Source organism: Erythrolamprus reginae, chromosome 1 (genome assembly GCF_031021105.1).
Source record: "Erythrolamprus reginae isolate rEryReg1 chromosome 1, rEryReg1.hap1, whole genome shotgun sequence".
Classification (NCBI taxonomy): domain Eukaryota; kingdom Metazoa; phylum Chordata; class Lepidosauria; order Squamata; family Dipsadidae; genus Erythrolamprus; species Erythrolamprus reginae.
In genome coordinates, this window is record NC_091950.1 from 264,702,946 (window position 1) to 264,724,564 (window position 21,619).

General features: G+C 39.3%; 1 protein-coding gene across 3 annotated transcripts in view; it reads right to left on the bottom strand.

Moving 5' to 3' along the window:
• EIPR1 (EARP complex and GARP complex interacting protein 1) overlaps positions 1 to 21,619 on the bottom strand; it is an 83,419-nt gene that overhangs the window by 16,794 nt on the left and 45,006 nt on the right. For all 3 annotated transcript variants that reach the window (XM_070732939.1, XM_070732937.1, XM_070732938.1), the window contains 2 exons: positions 14,468 to 14,567; positions 9,620 to 9,756 (listed from right to left, as the gene is read on the bottom strand). In XM_070732939.1, the coding sequence (XP_070589040.1) occupies positions 9,620 to 9,756; positions 14,468 to 14,567 (237 nt within the window). The remainder of the gene's footprint in view (positions 1 to 9,619; positions 9,757 to 14,467; positions 14,568 to 21,619) is intronic.

Consider the following 21,619-nt stretch of genomic DNA (forward strand, 5'->3'; position numbering starts at 1 on the left):
CGGAAGTCCGAAGGTGGGGTTTCCCATGGAAGGGAGCCTCAGGGGAATAGCAGCAGCCAAAAACGGGTGCTTCGCTGGCAATGGAAGACCGGAAGTGGGGCATCCAAGCGGTGGCGGTGGGTTTGTAAGGTGAAAATAGTTTGTAAGAAGAGGCAAAAAAATCTTAAACCCCGGGTTTGTATCTCGAAAAGTTTGTATGACAAGGTGTTTGTAAGACGAGGTATCACTGTACCAAGAATTTATATTTTTTTGCTTGCAATCAGTTACTAACAGTAATAAGAGAAAATAATGAACGTTTTATTAAGGATTTTTTTTTAAAGTCAGTACAATTGATTCTCATTCTTCACAGAATAGGTAGTCCTTGACTTACGACTGCAATGAAAATTCTGGTCCACTGCTAAGGAAGGTGGTTGAAATGAATTGAACCCAATCTGACAACCTTGTTTTTATCAGTTGTTAAGCAAATGTCGACTGTACTTGTAGGACATTAGGTAAGTAAGTGACAAATGGCAATTTCAAAATCCCAGGTCTCTGAAACCACTATAAATACCTGCCAGTTGCCAAGCACTTGAACTCTGATCTAGGGCGCTGATCATCTGACTATGGGGGTACTGCAATGGTTGAAAATATGAGGACAGGTCACAAGTCATTTTTATCAGCACTGGCGTAACTTTAAACAGCGGCTAACAGAATGGTTGTAAGTCAAGGACTACTTGTAGCTGTGTTCCATACAGTCACCACAAATCCTAAATAGAATTCTTTATGGGCCAAGTGTGATTGGACACACAAGGAATCTGTCTTGTTGCATATGCTCTCAGTGTACATAAAAGATACATTTCTCAAGAATCATGAGGTACAACAATTAATGATTGTCATAGGATACAAATAAGCAATCAGGAAACAATCAATATTAATATCAATTGTAAGACAACAAGCAACAAGTTACAGTCATACAGTCATGAGTAGGAGGAAATGGGTGATAGGAACAATGAGAAAACTAATAGTAATAGTATTGCAGTCTTAGTAAATAGTTTGACAGTGGTGAGGGAATTATTTGTTTAGCAGAATGATGGCATTTTGGGGGGAAAAACTGTTCTTGTGTCTGTCTTGGTGTGCAGTGCTCTGTAGCGATGTTTTGAGGGTAGGAGTTGAAATAGTTTATGTCCAGGATGCAAGGGGTCAGTAAATATTTTCCCCGCCCTCTTTTTGACTCATGCACTATACAGGTCCTCAATGGAAGGCAGGTTGGCAGCAATTGTTTTTTCTGCAGTTCTGATTACCCTCTGAAGTCGGTGTCGGTCTTGTTGGGTTGCAGAACTGAACCAGACAAGTTATAGAGGTACAGATGACAGACTCAATAATTCAGTACAACTGTATCAGCAGCTCCTTGGGCAATTTGAGCTTCCTGAGTTGGTGCAGAAAGAACATTATTTGTTATGCTTTATTTATGATGTTTTTGAGGTTAGGTGACCATTTTAGATCTTGAGATATGATAGAACCTAGAAATCTGAAGGTCTCTACCGTTGATACTGTGTTGTCTAGTATTGTGAGAGGTGGTAGGATGGGAGGGTTTCTCATAAACTCTACCACCATTTCTACGGTTTTGAGTGTGTTCAGTTCTAGATTGTTCCTGTCACACCACGAGGCTAGTTGTTCAACCTCCCGTCTGTATACAGTTTCATTATTGTCTTGAATGAGTCCAATCACTGTTGTTTCATCTGAAAACTTCAGTAGTTTAAGAGATGGATCATTTGAGAATATCTCTGAAAATCAGAGAATATTGAACCAAACAGGACAGTTGTTTTCAGCATGAGAGCTGAAACAAAAAGTAAGAGTGTTATCTGAAAACTGAGCATGAGTTGAACTTTCCCCTGTGAAGGACTGTGAAAGCACAACTATCGATATTGGGTTTGGGGGGGGGTAGGTTGTCACAGGATTAAATTTTAGCAAAGAGGTGAATTCATCAATATGGAATCTGTGAATAATGAGGACCGACTATAATTTTAAGGAGAAAAGAGAAGCTGGAAAAGGTGATAGGGAGAGTCACCAGCATTAGTGATGAGCTAACCCAATGGCATTCGGGTTTGGCAAGTTCGGACAAACTTCACGCAAAATTCGCCCGAACCCAAACCCAAACGGTCCGTGGCACCAAAGCTCTGCCCCTGGAATCCCATCGTTTTTTATTTTAACGGATTTTAAATTTTTATTTATTTTTATGAAAAAGGACGCCGTAGTGGCGCTGCAAGCAAAGGGAGGTCCTTTCACGTAAAAAAAATTATTTTTATTTTTATGTGAAAATACCTCCTTTTACTTGCAGCGCTGCTGCGGCGTCCTTTTTCGTAAAAATAAAAAAAAATTACATGAAAAGACCTCCCTTTGAAGGAGCTGGGGAATCCCTCCCAAGAAGAGATTCCGGGGACGGAACTTTGATGTCATGTATACCAGCAGGTTGCTTCCTGGATTCCTACTGAGATTCGATCTGCCAAACTGCTGGCAGCCAGTTTGCAGTACTGCACTCTAACCAATGCGCCACCGAGGTTCCAGGTATAACCTGGAAAACATCCAAAACCAAAATGTAGGTAGATATAAATGCATGTACTATGTGATAGAAGGATTTAAGGAGGGCTAAATACTGTTAGTCCTTAACTTACAACCACAGTTGAGCTCAAAAATTCTGTTAAATGAAGTATTTGATATGAGTTTTGCCCCATTTTATGACCGTTCTTGCCACAGTAATTAAAGGAATCACAGCAGTTGTTAAGGGAATGTGGCTTCCCCTTGGACTTTACTTGTAAGAAGATTGAAAAAAGGTGATTAAGTGACCCTAGGGCACTGCAACTATCATAAATATGAATCCGTTTTCAAGAGCCTGAATTTTGATCACACACCCATACAGATGCTGCAACTGTCATAAGTGTGAAAAAGAGTTTTAAGTCACTTGTTGTAACTTGGAAAGGTCACTAAATGAATTGTTGTAAGCCAAGGGCTAACAGTATGGCATATGTGTGCACAAAACAAGAGAAAGATAAACCCTTCTTTGCATTTGAAATTAAAATTCCACACAAGAGACCATGGAAAATACTTTTTTCCCGAATGGATCAATCCTATATTAGTGAAATAATAGTTGGGAGAGAAAAATCAGAATAATTTTAATGCACTCATTCATAAATGACAGCTCAACCACAGGGTTACTGTAGCATCCTGAAGCTATTCCCCCATTTCCTTTATTTGTCTTATTTGGTATAGAAGCAGTATACAGTGTTCCCTCGCTTTTCATGGGGGATGCATTCCGAGACCGCTCGCGAAAGTCGAATTTCCGCGAAGTAGAGATGCAGAAGTAAATACACTATTTTTGGCTATGAACAGTATCACAAACCTTCCCTTAACACTTTAAACCCCTAAATTGCAATTTTCCATTCCCTTAGCAACCATTTAGATTATTACTCACCATGTTTATTTATTAAAGTTTATTAAAAAAAATATTTATTAAAAGCAGACGAAAGTTTGGCGATGACATATGATGTCATCAGGTGGGAAAAACCGTGGTATAGGGAAAAAACCCGCGAAGTATTTTTTAATTAATATTTTTGAAAAACCGTGGTATAGACTTTTCACGAAGTTCGAACCCGCGAAAATCGAGGGAACACTGTATTTATGTATTATTTATTTATTTATTATTTAGATTTGTATGCCGCCCCTCTCCGAAGACTCGGGGCGGCTCACAACAAGATAGAACAAATCATAAATAATCCAGATAACTTTAAAATTTGTACAAGATTTAAAAGAACCCCATATACTAACAGACGCACACACAAACATACCATGCATAAATTAAACATGCCCGGGGGAGGTGTTTCAATTCCCCCATGCCTGACGGCAGAGGTGGGTTTTAAGGAGTTTACGGAAGGCAGGGAGAGTAGGGGCAGTTCTAATCTCTGGGGGGAGTTGGTTCCAGAGAGTCGGTGCCGCCACAGAGAAGGCTCTTCCCCTGGGGCCCGCCAACCGACATTGTTTAGTTGACGGGACCCGGAGAAGGCCCACTCTGTGGGACCTAATCGGTCGCTGGGATTCGTGCGGCAGGAGGCGGTCTCGGAGATATTCTGGTCCAATGCCATGAAGGGCTTTAAAGGTCATAACCAACACTTTGAATTGTGACCGGAAATTGATCGGCAGCCAATGCAGACTGCGGAGTGATGGTGAAACATGGGCATACCTAGGTACGCCCATGACTGCTCTCGCAGCTGCATTCTGCACGATCTGAAGTTTCCGAACACTTTTCAAAGGTAGCCCCATGTAGAGAGCGTTACAGTAGTCGAACCTCGAGGTGATGAGGGCATGAGTGACTGTGAGCAATGAGTCCCGGTCCAGATAGGGCCGCAACTGGTGCACCAGGCGAACCTGGGCAAACGCCCCCCTCGCCACAGCTGAAAGATGGTTCTCTAATGTGAGGTGTGGATCGAGGAGGACGCCCAAGTTGCGGACCCTCTCCGAGGGGGTCAATAATCCCCCCCCCAGGGTAATGGACGGACAGATGGAATTGTCCTTGGGAGGCAAAACCCACAGCCACTCCGTCTTATCTGGGTTGAGTTTGAGCCTGTTGACACCCATCCAGGCCCCAACAGCCTCCAGGCACCGGCACATCACTTCCACTGCTTCGTTGACTGGGCATGGGGTGGAGATGTAAAGCTGGGTATCATCAGCGTACTGATGATACCTCACCCCATGTCCTTGGATGATCTCACCCAGCGGTTTCATGTAGATATTATACAGCTTTTCAAAGGCTACATTCCAAAGCAACCAGGACCCGGCCGCTCCCAGAGAGAAGAGTTCAGGAATTTCCAGACACTGAAATGGAAGCCTCAGGCTTAAGCCATTCATTTTGCCAATATAGTGTTCCCTCGATTTTCGCGGGGGATGCGTTCCAAGACCGCCCGCGGAAGTCGAATTTCCGCGAAGTAGAGATGTGGAAGTAAATACACCATTTTTGCCTATGGACAGTATCACAAGCATTCCCTTAACACTTTAAACTCCTAAATTACCATTTCCCATTCCCTTAACAACAATTTACTCACCATTATTACTGGTATTCACCATTGAATAAGACACTTAGTAATCCTGATATTTATAAACATAATTATTAACAAAAAAAATTGTTATTTATTTGCAAAAATTATTAGTTTGGCGATGATGTATGACATCATCGGGGCGGGAAAAACCGTGGTGTAGAAAAAAAACTGTGAAGTATTTTTTAATTAATATTTTTTGAAAAACCGTGATATAGGCTATTCGCGAAGTTCGAACCCACGAAAATCGAGGGAACACTGTACCACATAAAATAACAATCACATTTTTTTTTTAGCCCAATCCACTCTGGTGAGACAAATTCTGAAAACCATAAAAGGGCTGGTGGGCCACTTGTCTTCTGCCGAGTACATAGGAATGGAAAAGCTGCCTGTAAGAGAATACTTAAAGATAAACTGAAACCATGGATTCACTGTGTGTGTGGCTAAAAACCTGAAACATGCAGTTCTCCAATTTCATCATTCTATCCATCTGGAAGTGAGAATGAACTTTTGCTTCAGTATAGCCCAGTGATGGCAAACCTTTTTTTGCTCGGGTGCCAAAAGGGCGGGCACGTACATACTCATAATGCAATGCCCTCCTCCCATGCATGTGCACACAACCCCCTCAGTGCAGACCTCACTGAAGCCTCCAGACTTCTGGTAAGCCTACTCGGCTGTTTTTGCCCCCCCCCCCCCCCCCCCGCCAGGCTTTAGGAAAGAATAGCTCAACAATGGAAGCAGTTCGTCAAAGAGGAGGTGGGCTCCTTTCCACTGAGCAGTGGCTAGTTAAACGTCTGATTTTAATTGGATTCTTGCACGGAGAAGGAGTGAATTCTGTCGAGTTCCAGTTCTATGATTTTAGGATTCTAACAACGTGCAAATCTAATCAAGCATACCACAATAAAATGAATTAATTTCTTAAACCCAAGCAATTAACAACAGAAACCAATTAAAAGCACTGAAGGCTAAAATATCAGCAAAAGATAATCTAAAAATACATACACTACATATTTGGGTTGGAAAATTGCCCTACTCTAGTTTATTCGATTATCTATCTATCTATCTATCTATCTATCTATCTATCTATCTATCTATCTATCTCTATCTATCTATCTATCTATCTATCTATCTATCTATCTATCTATCCCATCTATATCTATCTACAGTATCTATCTGTCTACAGTATCTATCTATCTACAGTATCTATCTATTTTCTATCTATCTATCTATCTATCTATCTATCTATCTACCTACCTACCTACCTACCTACCTACCTACCTACCTACCTATAGCCGCCCCGAGTTTGCGGAGAGGGGCGGCATATAAATCCAATAAATCTAATCTAATCTAATCTATACGGCTATCACTGAAGGCTGCCCTGCAAATTTAGATGGTGTAGGTGTGACTTGAATTCAGGAGTTGCACTAGAGGGCATTTTTCTCTGCAACCACAGGCATTGTATATTATTAATTATTCATGATAATATTTTATATACTGGTGGAATCATCTTGAATGAAGCAGTAGGTAGGTAGGTGCTGTAGGTAAGTAGGTAGGTAGAGATGACAGATGAATGGATGGGTGGATGGATGGACAGGTCGGCAGCCCGGCAGGCAGTCAAACAGATTTGGCTGCTGGTTTATTTACAAGGGCAATTCAAGGTATTGATAATAACATTTAAAATTCTACATGGCATAGGACAGTGATGCCATAGGTGGCACGCAGAGCCATATCTGCTGGCACGTGAGCCCTTGCCCTAGCTCAGCTCCAACGTGCATGTATGTGCAGGACAGCTGGGTTTTGGCTTGCACCGAGGCTGTGAGGGCATTTCTGGCTTCCAGAAATCCTCTGGGGGGATGGGGGTGGCTGTTTTTACCCTCCCTAGGCTCCAGGGAAGCTTTTGGAGCCTGGGAAGGGCAAAACATGAGCCTATCGGGCCCACCAGAAGTTGGCAAACAGGCCATTTTCGATCTCCAGAGGGCCTCCCCAGGCATTGAATTATGGGTGTGGGCACTTGCACATGCGCGATAGCACCCACCCACGCTCTTTTGGCACCTGAAGGAAAAAAGGTTCTCATAGGATAAAGATATCTGCAGGACTTCTAAATAAAATTTGTTTGACAATGGTGTACCAGTGATGTATGGTGGGAAAGACTGTCAGAAAATATATATATACTGTATAGTCGACACAAAAATATGTAACCCTTCCCTGGTGCGGAGCTGAAGGGATTCGATACTGTAGCCTAGAGGATAATTCTCTGCCTTACAAGGCAAAGGTTGCAGGTTCAAGTCCCAGTGGGTATGGCTAGCTGATGAGGCCAAAATAAGGCCGAAATAGATCTATCCTAGTCTCCCTTAATTTTCAAATTCAGCAAAAAAGAAATACCATGTGATATATATGTGTGTGTGTGTGTGTGTGTGTGTGTGTTTTGTTTTTTTATGTCGGATCACCCTGGTATATTGAAGGAACGTCACAGCTCCTTTAACATATAGTCCCATACAGAGCTGGAGGGATCAAGGTCTGGTGGCTCAACTGCTAATTCTCTGCCTTACAAGGCAGAGGCTGCCAGATCGAATCCCAGTAAGGAAGGGTGTGGCTAGCTGATGAGGCCAGAACAAGGCCGAAATGGTACCATCCTAGTCTCCCTTAATTTTAATATTTCAGCTAAAAACATTTGATACACACACACACACACACACACATATATATTTGTATGCCGCCCCATTCTGAGGACTTGGAGTGGCTTCCAACAAACAATACAGTCTACAAATCCAATATTAAAACAGAACATATTAAGAAACCCTTATGAAAAACAATTATTAAAACCCTTATTAAAAACAATCACACAACTCAACAAGCCATGTATAAAAAGGGACAGCCAGGGGAATCAGTTAACGGTTAACACCCAAGCCCACCCCCCAAAAAACCAGCATATTTATTTTTAAAATTTAAAACGCTTCCGAAATCAGCATCCAGGAATTGAAGAAACCAATTAATATTGAGCTAACATATGTGAGTGTTTTATTGCCATTATTATAGTTAAATATCTTTCATATATTTATACATCTCTGTGTGGGCATGTGTCAGTATGTGTGCACCCATAGATATGTGGTCTTTTTGTCCTTGTTCCACATATATTATTTGGCATATAAGTCATTTAGGTGTGTTTGAATGAAGCACTTGCAAAGCCGTATGAATAAATACATGAAAAACAAAAGCTTGAGAGCATGGAGTAGAATTCATCTTCTGTGGGAGATGGGGAAATCATGGCTGAAAGACCTGTTTCCAAGTGGCTCCAGCATAGGAGAATGAACACCTTGGAGTCTAGGGAAACCATCTCTTGCACAACCTCTCCTCAAGATCTTGTGGCCCAAGACATGAAGGGATAAAAGAAAGTCTAGTCAATTGCTAAACAGGCTGCCAGCAAAGCCAGGGTTGGAGAGATAATACCTAAGACAAGAAGATGTCACGGACTGGCTAACGATTTTGTTTAATGATGAACCACCACACACACAACATTGCTATGCATGCTCTTGCAGAAAACAAAAAGGGAGAGGGACTGAAAAACACAAAGCACTTTAAACGTGCATTTTTAGCATTTCCTAATTGAACTGATGGGGGGGTTTGTTCTATCAAGAAGCATAATTGGAAACAATGGAAATATACTCCTCCCCACGAGCATGCAGGAGACATAAAACTGAATTTAAAGGCATCTCCCCTTTAAGGCAGGAGAAGTTATTACAAGACATCCGTCTTCCAAGGCTAGTGATAAATTACTGTGTGCTAAGGGGATAAGCTGTATCTTAAAAAAGCTGGCACAGACTTCTGTTGTCATGGCAACAGATGTGCACAACATCACTCCTCTGCTTATCAAAATCACAACTCGACCAGGAAAGGAGTCCTATATTTCTTATACTGAAGTATTAGCTTTGCTAGCATTCAAAATTGTGATATGTTGCAACCCCAACCTTAAATAAATGTGTACCAAAAAGCTAGCTGTTAACGTAATGGAAATGCCTAGTGTGTTATCTTATACCATCAAAATCAAATAGAAAACGGAAGGGGTGTTTTGTCCTTTATTTTTATTTTTTTTAAAGAGGGGGGTGGGGGAAGGAGAGTAGAACTTTTTAAAAAGGAAAGAGGACATCAGAGTCAGCCAGTGTTTAAATCCAGACCCAAGAGGTAAAGCCGTATTGGTCTGTTCTGAACCGTATCAGCTGACTTCAAATGACATTTTATAAGATACTCGCTCAGGGTAATCTATTTCATTTTATCTAATGGGAGATTTATTTATTTACTTCAGCCAGAGAGGATCTCATTAGATGTAAGGATAAGGGGAACATACGACAGGTTAGTTATTAAAAAAGCAATGGCAGGTGAAAATGTGACAGGTTAGTTATTACAGCTACGCCAAGGCTGCAAGCTGAAACAGCTACTACAGTAACCATTACTGCTGTCCTTTTTCTTAAAAAAAAAAATTGAAACAGGAGGATCTAGCCAAAAACATTAAAGTCTGGTTGGTGTTTTGTTTTAAAGACACAAAGAACCATGCTTCTTACTTCATAGTGCGTATATCCCATCCTCGAATGGCCGTGTCATTGGCTGTGGCAATCTGGCTACAGTTGTGATGAGGACTCCATTTTCCCGATGTAAACTTCAGCTGTCCTTTTCCTTCTAAGGTCACAGAATTTGACAACTGTGCATCCAAAACAAAAACAAAAAAACCTCCCAAATCATCATCTCTAATACAAGGTTAATCCAAGCAATAACAGCAATGGCAATTTCAAAGGTAATAATAAACAGGAGCAACGTGAATCTAAAAATCGCAGAATTATTCTTATGTTGGATTAAACTTTCAGTCTAAAATTCCTCACTAACTTCATGCAATCCATGCATTTTGACCCACCTGCACGCATGCTCTGAAGAACTATCTAGAAATACTGCTTTGTTTTTCTTTTCTTTTTGTCAAGTACTGCAGGACTGTGATTATTTAAAGGTCTGACAATTACGCTTTAAACACAACAACTTTGATCCCAAACATTTGGTCTTTTTTTTTTTTTAAGAATCAACCATTCAAATATTAGATGCAGAGTAACCTATTGTCCTTCTCAGTGGAGAACCTATTTAGACTGTTCAAATGAGATTTGGGATTCCATCAGAGAAGAAAGTAGGTTTCCTACATGATTTTTTTTAGCAGCATCTGTTTTGTGGGATCAAAAAGTTTCCACACAAAACTTTTCAGTACTTCTTGGTGTTTTCTCTCTCCAAAATGACAGATTATATATGCCCAGGGGTTAGCTCAAACTGCTTCCTTAACACAGCATTTTTTTTAATGCCAATGATAAACCTGAATTATGAAATATAATTAGCTCATTATATTCATTAGACAAAATGTTGAAGTTAGAAACAATTATCTACAATGCAGCCAGACACTGTGAGTTTGATTATTGGATTACTTTTTGTCTAACGCTTGCCAGAACCTGAACCACCAATATGTTTTTACAGAACAGGAGAATATAGAATTATAAATCTGTACACTTGTATCTTCCAACAGATTTACCTGGGCATTCGGTCTTCCAGGTAATGTGCTTATACACCCACACTAAACGTACTTCTTAACATTGAACAATATTTTCCCTTTCTACCAATCACCGATTCATAGTATTATTCTGAATAAGTGCATACAAGTATGTGAGCATACGAAGAATGTATTGACAGTTTATATTTATAAATATTATATATAATACTTTGTATTGTTGAATCCAGTACAGGTAGTCCTTGACTTATGACCACACTTGAGCCCAAACTTTCTGTTGCTAAATGAAATATTTACGAGTTTTCTTGCCAGTTGTTAAGTGCAGCTGCAAAATTAGTTGGTAACAAGCAAATCTGGCTTCCCCAGATGTCGCAAAAAGTGATCACATGACCTCGAGACACTGCAACCATCATAAATATTGCTCAATGTCTGAATCACATGACTATGATCACAGGTGATCATTTAGGACTATCACACTTGAACATAGCAAACAGTGTTTGAAGTACTTCCGATTAGATATTTTATCATTGCCTACCATAACTTAGGTAACGTTACCATACCAAAAATAAACAATAGTTTACTTTTAAAAACTATAATTTTTTTTCCAAAAAATGCTATGTTATTTTTAAGACAAAGAAACAAAAACAAACCAAAAAGAGAAGTTCAGGGACAAGATAGCTATATAGAAATGCCCTTAAAGTGGGAGTATGGGGAAAAAACGACTTCTTTGCTCAGTATCTTTAGATACTGTAGATCTGCCTGCAATACAGGAGAGACAGACAACAATGAGCAACTTTCCATTGGCCAAGGTTCCTCCAGCTATTTCTGTTGAGATGATGACAGTAATGAAGCAAGGAAATTATCTAAATAAGGAGCCCTTAACACTTTTTTAAGGGATGGAATATAGGGATGAATGTTAACAAGGATGCCCAAACATGAACAATAATGTCCTCAGAAATAATACCGAGACACCTTGAATTAAAACAATTTCCAAATCTCTAATTTCTTCTATCTCTCCATCCGTATCACCATACAAATATTCAAAGCCACATAGGATTTTATATCCATAAAGGAAGAAGACAGAAGTATGACCACAAAGTGAGAGCTATAGTAAGGGAAGACAAGATGTTCTCCAGCTTCTGCAAGGTACAAAAATCTACAATAGGGCAGAACAAAAATTGGACTGGTACAATACTGCTCAGTGGATCCTAACAACTTACTATGAAGCAAAAATTCAATTCAAACTTATTTTGAAAATCAAAATCCTGAGGTGATTGAAGTTTAAATATTCAGGTTGTAATGACCGACATGTATAAAGAACAGTGACATTCCACTGAAAACCCCAAATTTGGTGTTGGGCTGAACACTGCTAGATAATGTTGTGGTTAGCTCTGGCCCTGCTCCTGCCCCAAGGACTGTGGATGTGGGGGAGACATCCACATGCTGCAGGCCTGTTTTGCCTCCAGTGGAATCTGCTGATGAAGGCTCCTCTGACCAAGAAGACATGAGTGACAGGGAGGAGGAGAGTGTGGCAGACAGCTCAGGAGATCAATTATCTAGCTCCTCCTTGGATTCAGAACAAGAGTTAATGATACAGCCACGCAAGCGGAGAGCGATGCATAGGCAACAACAACTGAGAGATTATAATCAAAGAAAATGAGGCCACCTGAGGTTGGGTGGGGCTGTGGTAATTAGTGAGGCTGCTATAAAGAGCAGCCTGTGGGTTTGGCCATTGTGGAGGAATATCTGATCATTGTGCTTTACTGACTTTGACTTTTTGTGTGCTGATTTTCCCCCGCTTTGAAACTAAACCAGAGCAAAGTGTGTTTCACTTTGTGAAAGAAGGACTGTGAATTGCCTCACAGCTGCAAGTTAAGTATCACAGAACTGATAAGGGACTTGTATAAATTACCAGTTTGTTTGGAGACGAGTGCTCTTTGCTATACCAAAAGAGGGCTTGGTTTAAGTGAATTTTCATTATAAAGAACATTGTTTTGAATTTTCAAACGCGTGTGTGTCTGTAATTTGTACCTGTGCATTTTTGGGAGGATTCTACCAGAGAGCCCGACAGGACAGATAAAATCAAGAATCTCTTCATTTCACACAAGAAATGCAATTTTTCACTGATTTCCTCTACCTCTTCACTTTTGCTCATTTCATTATTCCTTGCTGCTGTAATGCTCAAATTGCTATAAAGAATCCTTAACCTTCACGAAAGAAAGATTTGTAATGAGACAGAGTGGAAACACAAAAAGTTCATTGTGTGAGGGGATCTTGGTCATGGATGTTAGGATCCAAATTATTATTCCACATCCTGCACATCAGTCACAGTTTTGTAATTTCTTTTTAAAATGTTTGTGTCTGTGTCAATGGACAACCCTTGGGTGATGCTTTATACCTGGAGATAGGACGAGCATCACAGAATCTTAAAACACAGAGAGCACATCTACCGGTTTTATTATCCATCTTCATAATTAGCAAACCATCAATTATGCACAACAGCGAAATGTATGGAAATAATCTTAATTTGCATAATTAGTTAAGAACAGAAGTCACCGTGCCAGGGCACCAAAGCTGAAGCAAATTTTTTTCCCCTTTCCTTTTTTCCCCTGTAACACACACAAAGCCTTCACTTACAGAGAAATTGTCCAGGCAACTGTAAATTAAGTGAACAACGAGTTAATTTGAATCTTATAATTTGGAGAAACTGCACAGCTAATGAAAGCATGTGCCAGTGATCAATTTCTGTAACTGAATTCAAGTGGAGTACATGTTAAAGCCAAAGAGCTTGAGGTTCAGCGGAAAATTCTCTTTCCATTAAGCACTACGACTTATGACAGACTGGTGAACATCCCAAAGGTAATACTGATATTTGATACAGATTGGAATTAAGGAAGAAATATGGTAACTTTGAGATTATGAGCAAAAGAACCTGCCTGGGACAGCAAGAGCCTAATTAACATTCAAAGAACCTTAAACCAAGACAAGGCAAAGGAGCCCGAGGGATGGAGAGGAAGGACGGGAAGCACAAGTATGTCTATAACATCCTGACACTTCAGTCAGACAAGAATGTTGATCACTGCATGCAAGCAGATTTTACTCTAGAAGGGGAATTGGCCAACAGTTGGCAAGGGACAGAGGGAGTAGTGGATGGAAGAAGCTCATGTAACACTGGCAACTACTAGAAAAGAGCTAAGGAAGCTTTCTGGATAATCAACAAGCAGGGTAGAAGATGGACGCTACAGGCTTCCACTCACAAGGAAAACCTTGGCATCTATGATGGTTCCACTGCTGTTAGGAACAAGGTGCAGTTTTTCAACAAATAAAAACAGATTCTCACAATTTTTGAAACTATTTATCCCTCTTCTGACGGACCTGAACACACAGCAATGCTTATGTCTAAAAAGGTTAGCAATCTATTCCAATAGCAAACACATTCAGATAGGCAAATACATCAAATACAGTAGAGTCTCTATTATCCGAGTCTGCAGAGAGGGGCGGCATACAAATCCAATTAATAATAATAATAATAATAATAATAATAATAATAATAATAATAATAATAATAAACAATGGGTGGGTCTAAGAAAAGCCTTGAAATCACTATGAATTGCAAACGCATTGAAGTTTTATTGCAAGTTTCTACTCCATTGATACAACGACCTTCTTCCTTTTCATCACAATGTTTGGGGGCATGTTTGGGGCTCTGCATGTCACCTTCCCCATTGCGACTGCCATGTTTGGGGGCACAGAAATGCCTACAGCCATGCCCCCAAGCAGTGTCGGATAATCCAGAATGTTGGATGACCGAAGGACGAATAATCGAGACTGTACTGTATTATGCTCCATGTCAATGGGATACACTCCTTACCACAGCCTTGGTTGAACTTTCCTGCAAATCCCATAGAAGGAGATGTTTATCAGCCAGCGAAATCAGCTTTTTCCCATCTCCCATTGGTTCCCAGGCAACCCTAGAAACACAAAATGCAGCAATGTTACTCAGAGAAACTCAAAGTATTCCCATATTACTACTACAATAGGTAGTCCTCTTCTTCTTTTTATTATTCTCTACAGCAAGATTGTGTTTATGTTGTACATTTTAAGTTAACAAAATACAATTGAAAAATATTTTAAAGTTTATTTTTAAAATATTTATTTATCTATGCTATCACCAAGTTGAACCTGAAATAAACACCTTTAAGTTACACTTATATTCCATATACCTAAAGTAATACTTATACGATTCTTCACTTCACTCCATCTTAATGTCACAGCAATAACTTTGTGCAATAGATTTGGGAGAGCCTAAATTCACTTGATTCATTCCAACCATTGTGGCTTTGCAAAAGGAAAAAAAAAAAAGCCAGTCATCTTAAAGTTTATTTTTATTCTTAATATCTAATTTTTCCCTACTAAGTTATGACTTGGAACTACTGAATGAAATTGATTTCCCTCTGTGTCAAATCACCAACATGTTGAGAAGGAGAAAAGCTCTTGATGATAGCGGTCCATTGTCTAGGTCTCATTTGAAGAAAATTTATAGGCATATTCATTAATAGTATCCGGTGTTCAGTCAAGAGTCCATTGTTAGACAATGGACTATCACAGTTCTGATTTATATTCAAAATTCTTACACGGGTGTCTTTTGAAAAATGCTCAGTGAGGTAAGCAAAGGAACAAAACCCAAATTGCCTATTTAGTTCAGATTTTTCTGGATTTACTTCTAGGCAAAAAGTCATATTTGAATGGTAGGCTAGGGACTATAAGTGAAAAGATAGATGTAGCTATTCTGATCTATGACTGTAATAAAGACTTGCTTTGATTTAATTTGATTTAGATGGAGCTAACATAAAAACTAAATTGGATTTAATTTACATTGCATTCCAATTTAACGAAAGTCTTGAAGGGGCAATGGGAGACATATTCAAGGTTTCTGAGACCTATAAGTGGCCCCAAGGTCTCAGTAGAGGCTTCCTGATTGAAGTAAACAAACATCTGTTTGAAAGGGTTATCCTTAATTCTAAGGAAGACGAGAGCTTGGAGAATCCCCATTTGGAAAGATACTTTAAAAATTGTGAACCCTTTTGAATATTCAATATTTCTGCATAACTATGACATAAAACATGATCTTTTACACAAACCATAAAACTAGATAAGGAGCCATGGTGACATAGTTGCTAGAATGCAGTATTGCAGGCAAACTCTGTCGTCCACCACCAGGAGTTTGATTCTGACAGGCTCAAGGTCGACTCAGCCTTCTATCCTTCTGAGTTAGGTAAAATGAGGACCCAGATTGTTTGGGGAAATATGCTGACTCTGTAAATGGCTTAGAGAGGGCTGTAAAGCACTGTGAAGCGGCATATAAGTCTAAGTGCTATTGCTATTGCTTAGAAGAACCCTGCCAATGGTCCAATTAGCAAACCCAAAACATGGAAATACTCTCAGAGAATTGGATTCCCAAAGGTTTTATTGTATACATCATGTTGGTGCTGAAGAAATAAAATCAGCTCTGGTTTTCCTGCTCAAATGCTTGCCCAGTCAAACAATAACTTCTCCTTCTCCCCACCCCTGGTTTATCACATTATCCAATTATGAAACATTCCTTTATTATAGGAACAGTCCATCTTTTTCTCCAGCACCTACAGTTGTGACCTTGATAGTTTAAAAGCTCTCACAATCCCTGCATGCAGTCTCTACATTCCATTTTCCTCCCCCTAGTTCTTTGGTAAGTTGAAAAGCATTAACATTTGAAAGAAGCTAAGCAGTTCAATCTTGACAAACCCAATAAAACATATTAGTTATCAGAGTCATTTATTTATTTAATGAGGAAAATGATTCAAAGCTAAATATGTTGTCTGGCAAAAGTAGCTTTTGAGCTTTGCTTTCAGTAACTGTTGTGCCCCTTTCCCCCTCGGGCAACAAGAATTGTGATTAAATGTTCCTGATAATTGTTGATTAGTTCTGAATGTCAGTTTGGATAAATTTTAGCTGGTTTCTTAGCTTCAACTCAAGCAAGTAAACTGTTAGTAAACTTCCTTGAGGGAACTGTCTGCTTCATGTCCTTCCACAACATTTCTACAGAATTAAGATCAGGACTTTGAGTTGGCCATTCCAAAACGTTGATGTTCTTCTATTTCAACCATTCTTTGGACCTATTACAGTAATACCACATGATACGAACTTAATTGGTGCAAGGAGGAGGTTCGTAAGACGAAAGGTTCGTAAGACGAAACATTGTTTCCCATAGGAAACAATGTAGTCAATTAATCTGTGCAACGAAAAAAACCCCAGCAAAAAAACGGCTTTCGGCGACTGCTGGGAAGCCGCACGGCTGTTTTAAAAGGTGACAGCCGGCCTGGGGAGCTTACCAGCACCCCCCCGAACCCGGGTTCAGGGTTCGGGGGGGTGCTGGGAAGCCCCTCAGGCCGGCTGCGACCTTTTAAAAGAGCCGCGCCGCTTCGCAGCTGTCTCCTGAAGCCGAATGCTAAAGCCGAACTTCCGCGTTCGGCTTCGGGAGACAGCTGCGAAGCGGCGCGGGTGTTTTAAAAGGTCGCAGCCGGCCTGGGGGGCTTCCCAGCAACCTCCCGAACCGAACCCGGGGTTCAGCAAAATTTTGCCTCTTCTTACGAACTTTGTTCGAGTTACGAACCGGCGTTCGGGAGGCTTCTGGGAAGCCCCGCCGCCCGGCTGTTACCTTTTAAAACAGCCGCGCGGCTTCCCAGCAGTCTCCGAACGCCGGTTCGTAATTCGAAAAAAGTTCGTAAGAAGAGGCAAAATTTTTCTGAACCCCGGGTTCATATCACGAGTTGTTCGTAAGATGAGGGGTTCGTATCTTGAGGTACCACTGTACTTGTCTATTTTGGGTCGCTGACGTATTGCATAACACACTTTCTCTGGAGCTTCATTTCATGAATAAATATCCAGATATTTTCCTGTAGGATTTGCTGCTACCATTCAGAATTCAGAATTCCATCAAAAATGACAAGCCGTCCTAGTCCAGAGACATCAAAGCAGGCTCAAACTATGATACTCTCACCACCATGTTTCACAGATGGCATAACATTCTCATTCTAGAAAGCACTCTCCGACTTTCACCAAACACAATGCTTTTCATTCAAGGCAAAAACATCTATTTCATCTGTCCATAAAACAATCTTTGAATAACCTTCTGGCTTATCCATGTAGTTTTTTGCAAACTGATAGGCAGCAATGTTCTTTTTGGGGGGAATAGTGGCTTTCTCCCTGAAACCCTAACAAACATACCAATTTCGTTTAGTGTTCACCTGGTGTCATGAATACTGACATTTGTCAATACAAGAGAGATGTTAGTTCCTTAGATATTACCCGGGGTTCTTCAAGAATTCTTAAAGTATTGCACATCTTGCTCTTGATGTGATCTTTGTTGGCCTACCATGCCGAAGGGAGGATAAAAATGGCATTGGATTGATTCCATTTGCACCTTATCTGTCTGACAGTGGAGGAGTCCAAACCAGGGGTGAAGTGCTACTGGTTTGGCCCAGTTTGGGAGAACCAGTAGTGGCAGCAGCATGAGGCTCTGCTCTCCCGCCCAGAGGTGACCATTTTTTAAACCTTCTGCGCATATGCTAAGCCTTCTGTGCATGGGCAGAGGGTGTAAAAGCACATGCTTCCGAACTAGTAGGGAAGGTAAGTAGATTTTACCGCTGGTCCAAACCCTTTGGAAAACGTTTTGTGACCGTTTTCAGAGCTCTTGAGAAATCTATGTTCTAGCTATGAAACTCTTCCACATCTTTGCTGTGAAGATCAGACTTTGATTGTGAATATCCAAAATTCTGTTTCTGAAATTAAGCAGGACATCTCACATTCAGATCTGATTATCATCCCATTGATTGAAGCACCAGACTCTAATTTTTCCTTCAAATGAACTGAGAATCTTAGAAATTCACATACTTTTCCCCCACAAAAATATGTAGCTTTGAATAATTTTTCTCAATAAATATATGATCAAATATAATGTTTTTGTTTCACTGTTCCTCTTTATATAGTTTGAGGATGTGTGGAGAACCAAGGATATTTTAAGTCATATTTATGCAGAAATATTAAACATTCAGAAAGGTTCACAAACTTTTAAGCATTTAACAGGTTTGATGGGAAAAAAAGACACAGAATAGCAGGTTGGATGAAACGAAGAGAAATAGTTTTGTTTCGAATTGAATCTGGACTCATCACTGAAGTGAAAAAGAGAAAAATCTGGGAACATATAAACAAAAAGTTTAGCCAAGCATTATTTACAAATTAAAACCAACTATCATGGGTTTTTCTCTATTTTCCACTTAATACTAGAAAGCATTTTCCAAGGCATTTTCCAAACCAAATTCTACTGACTAATATTCAGATTAGGATGAATGGACACCATTTTTTTAAAAAATGAAAATTATTCCAATTTTAAAATGTTAATGGGGTTTTCAGGGGAGCATGCTTCAAATCTGATAGAGAATACTATCTGTTTGTTTTGTTTGTTTGTTTGTTTGTTTGTTTGTTTGTTTGTTTGTTTGTTTAAATTTCTATGCTGCCCTTCTCCACCGACTCAGAGCGGCTTACAACTAATGATAAATCAATATAATTCAAGCAATGCACCTGATAAAAAAGATCTGCTAAATTTATCCTTGCAAAATTATCATTTCTGATAATTTCTGATAACTTATTTTATTAAATCATTCTAGTCACATACGATTTTTTTTAAGGATTTTGTGAAAAGGCAGGCCACTGTTTTCTTTGTTAGAAGACAAATAATAACTCCCTTGCATTGCAGTGCTCTTATGTCATATGAAAGCATAACAGAAAAAAATGAAAATGTAATATATATGTGCTGCGTGGCAAGCTAGAATTTTGTTTACAAGAAAGGAAACTCTCTCACCAGATTATTTATTCTATGTTTTGTTTACATTACATCAGAGGTGGGCTCTCAGGTTTGCCAGATATTGCTGAATTATGGCTCCCAGTAGTTCCAGTTGCCTTTGGCTGGAGTTGATGATGATAGGCTGATAGTAACTTTTAAAGGATCGCCTGAGAATTTTATTAAAAAATTTCACCGAGTTCCTTGATCTTAAAATGAGGATTTGCAAAACTTTTAAATGTACTAAATAAATATTGGGATTAATATTTTAAAATATGTGGCTTTTCCACAAATATTGGAAAAAAGTTACAGCTAAGAACTTCCACATTGCACACATTGTACATCAGAAATGTATCAGTCCATCTGTACATTATGTTCTTTAAAAAAGATATGTAAATGACATGAGTTCTCCCCATTTTACTTATGCATTTACATGCAAGCTATTTTAACTTTCTACTTAGTTCTGACACTAGTGAAAGCTACTATGTAAATTATGTGTGTATGTTTGGTTGTCTTTTAAATTAGGGTCTTTTAACTTATTTTAAATATTAGATTTGTTATATGACGTTTCACTGTTGTTGTTAGCCGCCCTGAGTCTGCGGAGAGGGGCGGCCTACAAATCAAATCAAATCAAATCAAATCTCATTTCAGCTATAACCACCATTTTGGCTGGCTGGCTAGCTAAAGTGGCATGTATTTCTGTGTATGTGTGTATATTTTTTTCAGGAATATTTTTTTTAAGTGGGTATGGGTATGTATTTGGATAAATATATAACTCATTAAAAAATAGTATAGAATTATATGGATTTATGGATACATATAGAAAAATGAAAGCATAGCTCAGATTTTTTCTGGTAGCATAGCTCAGATTTTTCTGCTTGACAGAAAACCAAATAATCTAATAACATTAGAGAATCTTAATTTTCAGCCTTCAATGTGAAAGACTTGGGCGAAACTGGAAGTGTCGCGGTAAGACAGGCTGGAAAAAGCAAAGCTAAGAAAAGCTTTGTGGAAAAACCAGTCTGATGAACCACCACTGGGAGGGGGGCCTTCCGCCCAGAACCACCTTGAAAGGATGGTGAAGAAAAAGAGGCATCTCAGATGATCCAGAGGAGCAGGCAAGTTCCTCGAGCAGTTAGAGACAGATTTTCAAATCGGCAGCAGGGACACTGGCCATTATTAAATGACCGCTTCAAAGCTAGGGCAATCGAACTAGGTGTTTGTGCAGGAGTGATGAATGGACAAAGTGCCGGGACCTGGTGAGAAAGAGACCAACTCACAGGTAAAAGCAATTTTTCAATTTGGATTTTTAAAAAAAATTCCTTAGCTGAAATAGCAGCTAAGTGGCACCTGGGAACTGTCAAAGGAAAAGGGAAAAAAAAGGGGGGGGGATCCAGAGACTAAAACTTTAAACCCCAAGAAGTTCTCTTTTACTTTGGATACAATTTTAAATTGGAGAAATAAAAATAACAGAAAGAAGAAATTATATATCTTCTTTTAATATCTGACTTTTAATTGCAAGAAAATGAAAGGAAAACCTGAAAAATTTTAGGGAGCGTTCTGCTTTGCCCAGACTATTTGACTCTGTTTTTTGATAGTGGTGGAAGATAAATAAGCTCTGTAATTGGGCTGGGTTGGATTATTATTTGAACTGGAGTTAAAAGGAAATTGAATAAAATTAAAAGAAAAAGACCACATGGACCTTAAGTTTGAAATTAGTGTGAAATAATATTAAAAAAACATAAATTGGCAACATGGCAGATTGGATATATGAAGAATTATTTGCTATGTTAAAAGCTGTAGGTAAAATTGTAAAGGTGATAAAAATTAGAAACTGGGTTGAAGCATGAAATAGAAAAGTTAGAAACTGTGTTGAAAGATTTTGAGCAGAAAATAGAGGAGGGTGATTAAGAGAAACGAGGAACAAGAAAATACAATGCAGAGATAGAATCAAAAAATTGAATGATTTCACTAGGGTTTACAGTAGCGAGGGGAAAGTTGAAAAAGGAGAAAAGTACAGTACTTAAAAAGAATCAATCAAGGAGTAAAAAGCAAATTGGTGGGAAGAGATAAGTGAAACCTGGGGGATCACATGAACAATAAATTTAAAAAAGAGAAAAAAGCCAAAAAGATTCGAGTGAAAAGCTA